The following is a 9,640-nucleotide window of genomic DNA, read 5'->3' on the forward strand; positions in this document are numbered from 1 at the left end:
GCTGCTTAGCAACGGCAGGTGGGACCGATGACATCACCACTGAGGTCTTCTTTAATGACGGGACTCAGCCGGGATTCCGGAACGAGGTGCAGTTTCCGACATTATTAAAGTATTAGCCTTGTCATTATTAACGCAGGTGTGTTTTCTCAATGACCGAATCCTTCTCCCGGTGTGCGGGGCCCGTCAGAGCGCTGTGGGGGGAGGGAGGGGATGGCCACACGATCCCTGCGGTCCCCCGTGCGCCTGGTTTTTACACACGCCGAACGGTCGCTGACGATGGGAAAGTGGCTGCTGATGTGGCTTAATTATAGCACACAGAGGTGCTGAGAGGTCTTGCTCCATGCAGCCAGGGCTGCACTGAGGACCAACTGCATTTCATTATTAAGTCTATTAAAAGCTCAGGGTTAGTACGAGGAGAGAAGACATGCCAGCCCCCCCCCACCCCTCACAATCCCCAAACTGTACTCACAGCACTGTTACAGAGATTACCTGCATCACTGAGCTGGTTTCAGCATTACGGCATTGCTTTGTAGTGTTTTAGTATTGGTTGTAGTCATATTGTTGTGATCTTATGGTGTGTTCATGCAATATCGTGTTCAATGACCTTACAGTGTTTTCATGCAATAACTTGCTGAACACTGTGGCAGGGTATTGGAGATTTGTATCAAGGTGCAATGTTCTACAGTGTATGGTGAGATTGTTTTCTTGCAGTATTGCTGTGAAGTGTGGTGCTCTTCTGAAGCGCGGATTAATAAAATCTATGCTGTTTTTTTTTACATAATTCTCTGCGCTCACTGGGTAAAGCATACAGACGGTTGGTTTTGCGCTGAATGTGTGTAGACTGAGAGGAAATATTGTTCCTGCAGAGCCTCGCGCTTCAGGGGTGAAGTACGGGGTGTTATTGCGCCGCGCGGCTCGCTGGGCGTGGCCCGTGACAGGGCTGCTGGGAAAACCATCAGATGTAACCGAACTCGCGCTGATGTGACCGTGGATCTGCGAGACGGACCCAGATGTTTGGACTGGAGAGGAATGGATCTTCTTTCCTTAAAAGAGTATTGTCAAGGAAACGCAGTCGGGAGCTTCCGAAAGACACTGCTGTTTAATGAAGAGCCAGTAGATGAGTCTCATCCCCACGTCCTCGCTCATCTCCCTTAACCGGACGCCCCCCCCCAAGAAAACCTCCGCCCAGCGCTGATTTCACCCCCTTTTCCTTGGCCTCATTCACACATGCATCACACGTATATACGTGCGCATACGCACGCACGCACACACACGCACACACATGCATGCATACACACACACACACACGCACACACACGTGCACGCATACACACACACACGCACACACACGTGCACGCATACACACACACATGCACGCACACGTGCACACATACACGCACACACACACTTGCACGTATGCACACGCACGCACACATGCATACACATGCATGCACACACACAGAACATGTTGTCTTTATGTCAATAAGTGATAGCTGTAATAATAATAACAACAACAATAATAATAATGATTATTATTATTATTATTATTATTATACATTTTAGATTAGACTGTAAGATCCTTGATTTCAGACTGTAGCAGATTAGTTAGTGTGTACATTTTGGAGTTTAAGCGTACAGGTTGCAGCAAATCTGTTTGGCATAAAACAGATTAGTGGTGGATTAACGTTTAGACTGTGAGAGATCAGAGATTGGTCTGTAGCGCATCAGAGTTCAGCCTGTTGCTGATCACTTTACACTGTGAGAGACCGGAGTTTAGACTGTGAGACATCTAATCCAGGGAGAAGTATGAGATGAGCTAACTGACTCACCAGCGTAATCTCCTGCCCATCCGTTACAGCGCACTGCAGCTTTAAGGCTGTCCCTGGGATAGCCCGCTCATCAGCGCAGCGCCTGACCTTTCGCTCTGTTTCTGGGACATTAACTCTGGTGCCCTATGGAGGGGGCTGTGGGGGTGAGAAACAGCCCCTTATGCCATCCCCAGCTGGTCCTCAGAGCTACAGACACCCATTAGCAGGTAACAGCCAAACGCAGGGTAATGAAGAGGGGTTCAGGGCAAGGAGCAGTGGAAAACGGGGAGAAATGATGTCAGAGAAATCGCACACACTGATTGGAACAGGGGTTCCTAAGGAGAGCCTATAAAAGCGGGAAAGTCCTCACCAGGAACAAGCAAAGCAAGAGAAGGGGAAACGCAAGAAATCCTGGGAACTTAGTGCGGGAGTGTGTTCCATAGTCCTGACTGAAGGTAGGGTCCATGAGTACATAACATATTGAGTTTGTATATGTCTGTGTTTGTACGTATGTATGTGCAACGTGCGCATGTGTGCATCAATTTGTGAGCGTGTGTGTGTGTGTGTGTATAAGAGAGAGAAGGATAGATTATGTTGGAGAGATTGTGCTGGGCTTGTGTGTGTGTGTTGCACTGTGTGTGTGTGTGCGCCTTTGTGTGTGTGTACGTGTGTGTTTGTGTGCGTGTGAGCATGTGCGTGGGGGTGTGTTTGCTAGTGTGTTGTGTGTGCATGTTTGTATGTTTGTTGTTGGAGTTATATAAACAACCATTTTCATCACACTTATGGCAGGATCTCAAAATAATTTATTTAGGCCAATGCATACATCAACAGACAAAGGTGCACAGGTTAAATAAATGTAGGAGCATTGTTGTTGTAGCCTTGAGTTTAATTGTTTAATTAATGTATAATTAGATATTATACCTCAATTTCTCTGGATAAGGGCATCTTCTATTCAATTAAATAGAGTGATGTAATTTTATAACATTATAACTGCATTCATAACTTAAACTATAATCTGGGCAGGCTTTACATTTGTTTGCCTTCACTAGTTAGAAAAGACATCAATATTGGGATGTGATTTTTGCAAGGGGCAGTGGGGAGCAGTGACAGGTAGGGGGCAGTAGTGGCAAACCGATGCTGCAGTGTATGTGGCACTTCACAGAAATGACAGAAGGCGGCAGTGTGGAGTACTGAAAGAATGGTCACCTGTGAAAGATATTACAGAACTCACAGGTAGAGGAACAGAGGGAACAGATCTGTAAATGTGAGGTCAATAATGGGATGACTGTTCCAATATATGGAAATTCAGCTGATCGTTTAGATTCACCTGTGACATTTATATTACCGCAAACTCTGTCTGGTGGTACATGAAAGGCCTCAATAATGTTAAGGTTGTGTTCAGGCTAAGACAGTAGTCACAGTTCGGTTTGGGTTAAACTGAGCAGTGGTAGTGTTGTGGATAGACTAGGGTCAAAGAACAGGCAGTTGTAGAGTCACAGTTAGGTTAGGGTTTAAGAGTGCAGTTGTAGTGTTGTGCATATATTAGGGTCAAAGGACAGGCAGTAGAGTCACAGTTAGGGTTAGGGTTAAACAGTGCAGTAGTAGTGTTGTGGATAGACTAGGGTCAAAGGGCAGGCAGTGGTAGTCACAGTTAGGTTAGGGTTAAACGCGAGCAGTGGTAGTGTTGTGGATAGATTAGGGTCAATGGACAGGCAGTGGTAGAGTCACGGTTTGGTTAGAAGTAAAGCACATGCAGTGGAAGTTGTTAGGGTAGGGGTCAGGGTTAGGTCAGGGTCAAGGTCAGGGTGGACGTGGATTGGATGATGGTCCTGATGTCATGTGTTTGCGTAGAGGGAAGGGCTGGGGTGTGTCTTCAGTAGCGCTGGGTCCATTCTCACACTCGGGGTTGGGCTGCAGGGAGCTCCTGCTGTTTTCACAGATGGAGGTTTGATGAAGGTAAACACAGCTCTGTATCACAGAAACCCAACACCTCAGTCTGTCTGTGTCCAGCAGAACAAAGGGAAGGCTCACACAGAACACACTGAATGCTCACATTCTAAACACCCTCACCACCCCCCCCCCCAAACACACACACCCACACAGGAAACACGTACTGAACGCGCTGACTGTGTGTACTCACGTACACACAGTCACCGAGTCACTGAACAAGTTATCTGACAGTGTGCATCTGTATAAGCAGTGCGGATGCTTGAGAAAGAGTTCATAATCAGTACAGTATGTGAGTTTGTGAGTATGGAACAACTGAAATGAGTGTGTGTGTGTGTGCGTGTGTGTGTGAGAGAGAGAGTAACTAGTGTGTTTGTGTGTTTCAGATGCTAGGTTGCGGGTGTGTTCTTCTCTCCTGTCTCCTCACTGTAACTCTTCTCCACTGTGGTACAGACAGCCTGCGCATCACACAGGACACCCCACAGGTGAGAACCGGAACTGGGGTGGGGTGGTGGGGGTAGGGTAGGAGAAGGTGATAGATATATTGGGTGAGGGGACGTAAAGGTACATCACGTATTGTCAAACTATTTGAAAATAGCAATCAGAAAACATTCAGGAATATTATTTGGCACAGATAAACTTCTCTCACCGAGTGAATTTACATATCACACAATTAAATGTGTTACAATGGATAGTGTGAGCAGGAGACAGTTTATCATGCAGAAACCAGACTTACAATAAACAGACTGAACACAGGCAGACATGCAATAAACAGACTGAACACAGGCAGACATGCAATAAGCAGACTGAACACAGGCAGACATGCAATAAACAGACTGAACACAGGCAGACATGCAATAAACGCACATACATGGGTAGAGCACAGTGCTCTCAGCAGAAGGAGAAGAGAGCAGCAGCGTTTCCCAGAGCTGGAGGGAAGCACAGGAGCCGAGGTGGGCCCAGTCCTCGGGCTCTGTTGATCCTGGCTCTGATCGGCAGGCCAGGACGCTTCCCTTCCCTCATCCGATTATGTGGAACAAATTGAGATGACGAGCTGTCATCGCCCATACAGAGAGGGCTATAAATACATCTCTCCTCTCCTGACGGAGGTAAAAACAACAGGGGGGATAAAGAGAGGTATGCTCGCCCATCTCTCCAGCCATGCCTCAGATCATTATCTAATTATGCAGTCCCCACACAGTTGGATTAGCCCCTGGGCTCTCTCTCTCACTTTCTTTGCTGTGTGACTTCAAACCAGCCCGGAGTCTGCCAGCTCTGGTTCCTCCTGTATCTATCTTCCAGATGTATGCCTTTACTGAACTTATATCCTGCCAGGAAAGCTGCACCAGGGCAGGGCAGCAAAACAGCTACTGGTGAAACGTGGTGGTCTGACTTTCTTCGGTTTGTGTGAGCTTCAAGGGTCAGCTGTGACAGGTCCTGCTGAAACTTTCCCTTCCTGTCTTTAGTATCTGGACTCAGCCATGATGGAAGAGTCTAGCGCGAGGGCCCAGTCTGGGGAGGAGAAGTCGGGCAGCGGCCTCACAGCCAAACTGCTCCTGCTGGACCAGCTGGTCCACCTGGAAAACGATGTCATTGAGACAAAGAAGAAGAGGAGCTTCAGCGGTGGGAACATCCCTCTGGACCGCCTGTCTATCAGCAACATGGACTTGAAGGGGAAACAGAGGTAAGAATCAGCACCCTCTAGAGGCAGGGAGGACTGAGGTGGAGAGAGGAAGAGAGAGAAAGCCAGGAGGAGAGAGACAGAGAAAAAGAGAAGCAAGGACAGCAGAGATTATTAGGGCATATTACATATTGCATATGCTGTGAATCCAAGCGGTATCAGCAGTGCACAAATTCATGAATGTATGAATGAATTACTCATTGCATTTATATAGCACTTTTCCATAAGTGCCTTGCAGTGATGAGTAGGACCTCACCTCACCCACCTCCTATGTGTAGCACCCCACACATATGAGGAAGGAACTTTTTGGATTTTAACTTTCTAAATTATAAATTCCCTCCTCATATGGTGTAATTGTTAAGCTATACTCTCACTGGCATTTATGACACAGTCATGCTCATCTTTCCAACATGCTAAAGTGTCTGGCCCTTTTCTAAATTTTGGCACCCAACATTGGGCTGAGCATATCTAGTTTCCACCCCAAAGATCTGGCCAAAGATCTGCAAACACAACCACGTACATACGTGAATCCCACTGCATCTGAGATCTGGGAGCGAGTAGACACCCAAAGTTCTCCTCTAAAATATATGGTGCTGCCAGATGCTTCTTTTCACAATGTAGTCTACAGCCAAGCTCGCAAAGAGTGGATTCGGATAAAGACCTTTCATATGTGGCTTTGACTGCAACCTATGAGCACCCAATCAACAAACAGGGGTTGCTAGATAGCAATGCATGCAGAACCCTACCTGACTGAACACCCCCATTCCCTGGGCTATGCAATCGCTAATTGCGTGTCACAGTCGGCATAGACTGGATGCGATCCAAGGCCGTGAGGTTCATCCATGCACCAAAATGTGGCACCTTAAATGAATGCACCATCGAGCCACCCTGAAGTCCAACTCGTTTAAATAACAGGTAGAATTCACAGTTGTTATTGTAGGCTGCGCGAAGGTATGATGTTTCTGTTTCGTTCAGCTGATGACATCAGCACTTACACTGCCAGTATCCTCATATCAACATTCACTTTGTGGATGACATCATACAGCCAGGAGAAGGAATAACAATGTGAAAATAAAAAAATAAATAAAACTATATCTTTATAGGAAACTGAACTATTTCCAGGAAAAATATTTAATACACTACTTTCTGCCAAAAGAAAGAAGGTATCCATCAATAATTTTGCATTACAGCTGCACACAATCAATCTAATCATAGATTACTGTAATCTGTACATCACACTGTCATTAATAATCTTTTTTCAAAGAAAAAGCTTAAATCTGTTGATCTGCAAATGTGTTACTTTCTTTCAAATCTTGCTTGCTATGCACCCTCTGATTTGTCAAAACGGTGAGAAGCAGAATGTACAGAATTTGTGTACTGATTTCACATTTATTTTTTACTGCGGATTTGCATTACAGTAGTGGTTATGTACATGCGTATAATATCAGAAAATCAGGACTTTCTTTGTTAATTCATTAAGAGGTTTTCTCTTTTTTTGGGTGTATCCCTTTTTAATGGAACCGTTGCCCGTTTCATTTCCCCCCTTTAGGTTTTTCTGTCTGCGCGGTTCCCAGTTTTGGGCTGTGCAGAATCACGGGTTCATTGTGCTGCCTCAGGGTATCGTGTGTTTCTCTGGGCCGCTGTGAGGGCAGACCCAGCTAGGGCAGGGCTGGGAGGCCGGGCCCACATGGGGATCGCACTCATCATGCTCTCCGTGCCGACTTCTCTTCGGCTGGAGCCGAGCGAGCAATCCACTGTGCCGTCAATGCGTCTGGCGCCCACATTTCTCGTAGAGACGCGTGTGACGGGGGGCCCACACGCACAGCGTTAGCCAGCCGCACACGCACAGCGTTAGCCAGCCGCACACGCACAGCGCTAGCCAGCCGCACACTCACAGCGCTAGCCAGCCGCACACTCGCAGCTGTGTGTCACAGGCCGCGCGCCAGGTCCTGTAGCTTTTGTAGCGGGGGGCGTGGCTAATCCGTGCGCCTCGCTCCTCAGGAAGGTGGAGGTGCCAAGGAGGCGAGTGAGCGCTCCCATTGATCGGATCGGAGCGGGCCGGCTTCCCAGCACAAGGGGCTAGGCCACACCCCTTCCTGTCTCCGCCTGCAGGTAGGACACGCCCATTTGTTCCTCACAGCAACGCCACAATGATATTACTGAAGGACTGTGACACACGTGCACACGCAGAGAGTGGGCAGCCGGGGGCAAAGTGAGTGAATGTGAGCGGGAGAGATGCTAGTGGGTGTGGTCACGGTTTATTTTCTTTCCATTTACAGGCCCTCCTCCGGCAGACGAAGCACGAGGAATGACCCCAAGCCCCACCCCCTGTGCACCACTGGCAGGGTGACTTTAGCGGGCAAGTCTAACACAGTGTACATACCACTGCCACACACACCACCCCCTTTACTAGTATTTCAGCTCATCGGCCCAAACCATACCATTTTCTCACACTTATACACCTAACTGTTCTGTCTGTTCTCACCTGTACAACCCTTCCTGTTTCTCACTCTCATGCTTACACGTGCGCTGTCGACCCGTTCTCATTTGTACAACCTTATCTGGCACTCAGTCCTTTTACAAACACTGTTCACGGTTGACTGAAGGTTGCCTGTACGTGACCTTGACAATAAAATTGATGATACGAAGGTGTGGTTGTGGTTGTAGGATTACATGATTTCTCATTTTCAGTCTCTCTCACACGTACTTTATCTCCCAGAAACACACCCCTCAGGCACAGCCTCACAGAGAACGCATTGTCTGTCTCTCACATTGAACATGCACGTTGTGACCACACCTCTACCACTGGCACACAGCCATGCCATTCTTTGGCCTCATGTTTAGGCTTCAGGTCTGATGTGTATTGGTCCATGTCAAAGTTAAAGTAAAGGCAATTGAGCTGATTCCAAATATTTTAGTTAAATGCAGAGAAAGGACCAAAAAAACTGTATGCAATAATGCTGACATGTACTTTCCTGACTTTATTATACTGCATAATACAGTAACGTACTGTCCTGAACACAATTAAAATTCTGTCTTAGGGTGATAGAATTAATCTTATGTCAGAAGTAGTGACTGAGCTATTATCATGTTGCAAAAACAGGTTTTACTTATTGTGAGTCTGTGGTCTGAAGTGTAAATTAATTGTTTTTTGAGTGTCTGGTTGTGAAATAATTGTGTTTGGTATACTGGATTACAGTTTCATTTAAATGAGCTTGATATATTTATAGTACTGAAAATAAATTACAGAATGAAATGCAGGTGTATCTGGTCAATACAATGCAAAGGCATTTATTAATATGCAGTTGAAATGTTGTTCACAGTTTCTCCCAGTATCAAACAGAATAAGTCCAGAATAAGTCATACAAGGGAACAGACAGCTGTTCTTGTGATGCTAGCCAGGAATTAGGTGTGAATCCATCTCTCTGTGTATCTCTTCCTCACTTGGAACACGCAGTACACAGAGTACACTGGAAACAACAGCACACATGTTTTATGAATATGTACAAAAGATCTGCTACAAAGAACAACTTTCCTGTATTTTTATAGACTCTTTTTGCTGGCTCAGATTCATATCTAGCTGAGGGAACAGTTCTACCTTTTTTTTTAATGGCCAGCAGGGGGCACTATAGTATTCTCTAATGGAGAGCGTGTGTGGACATTACGTACTGCAGAGCGAGAGGGAAAGAGAGAACAGAAGATAGACGGACAGAAGAATGTGTGATGCCAATCAAGATAAAGTGAATGCCAATTAAATCACATTCATAAGTTACAGCATTGCATGACAGAATGTTCTGAATAATCAAGGCAGTATACAATAAACATATACATATAAAACATGATGAAAGTCAGCGAGTGACATAATTAGCTAATAATTCTCTCTGTGCAGCCTCCTCAGCCTGAACACCACATTAGCTCCAGCATTCCTAAAGTGTTACAACATCCTCAAATTAGCACCGTTTTCACTCTTTGACAAATTTTTTCATTTTATTAAAGCTATGATATAACGGCTTAATTTAGATCTTCTGTATGGACAGCCACAGTCATGTGATCAATCACACCATGGCCTGCATACCACATCCTCTCCTCAGAAAACAGACCATGAGGTCACACAGACCACAGAAACAGTACTGTGTAAAACACTCACTCAGCATCCTGGCAGAGTTCTCACCTGGTTTCTCTCTGTAAGCCTCAGCACACGGGC

General features: G+C 46.1%; 1 protein-coding gene across 1 annotated transcript; it reads left to right on the plus strand.

The window, feature by feature from the left end:
- Positions 1-2,020: 2,020 nt before the first annotated feature.
- Positions 2,021-8,088, plus strand: ostn (osteocrin). Its single transcript, XM_064301465.1, has 5 exons — positions 2,021-2,263; positions 4,142-4,240; positions 5,222-5,439; positions 7,438-7,548; positions 7,716-8,088. Exons 2-4 carry the CDS (start codon positions 4,142-4,144, stop codon positions 7,517-7,519), a joined length of 399 nt encoding a protein of 132 aa, XP_064157535.1. The 5' UTR covers positions 2,021-2,263; the 3' UTR covers positions 7,520-7,548; positions 7,716-8,088.
- The last annotated feature ends 1,552 nt before the right edge of the window (positions 8,089-9,640 follow it).

Source organism: Anguilla rostrata, chromosome 12 (assembly GCF_018555375.3).
Source record: "Anguilla rostrata isolate EN2019 chromosome 12, ASM1855537v3, whole genome shotgun sequence".
Classification (NCBI taxonomy): Eukaryota; Metazoa; Chordata; class Actinopteri; order Anguilliformes; family Anguillidae; genus Anguilla; species Anguilla rostrata.

Excerpts from the sequence above, each read along its gene's own strand:
- ostn (XM_064301465.1), top strand. The coding sequence starts at position 4,142 with ATGCTAGGTTGCGGGTGTGTTCTTCTCTCCTGTCTCCTCACTGTAACT. Across the intron at positions 4,241-5,221 it reads TCACACAGGACACCCCACAG|TATCTGGACTCAGCCATGAT; the intron begins GTGAGAACCGGA and ends TCCTGTCTTTAG. Across the intron at positions 5,440-7,437 it reads GACTTGAAGGGGAAACAGAG|GAAGGTGGAGGTGCCAAGGA; the intron begins GTAAGAATCAGC and ends CTCGCTCCTCAG.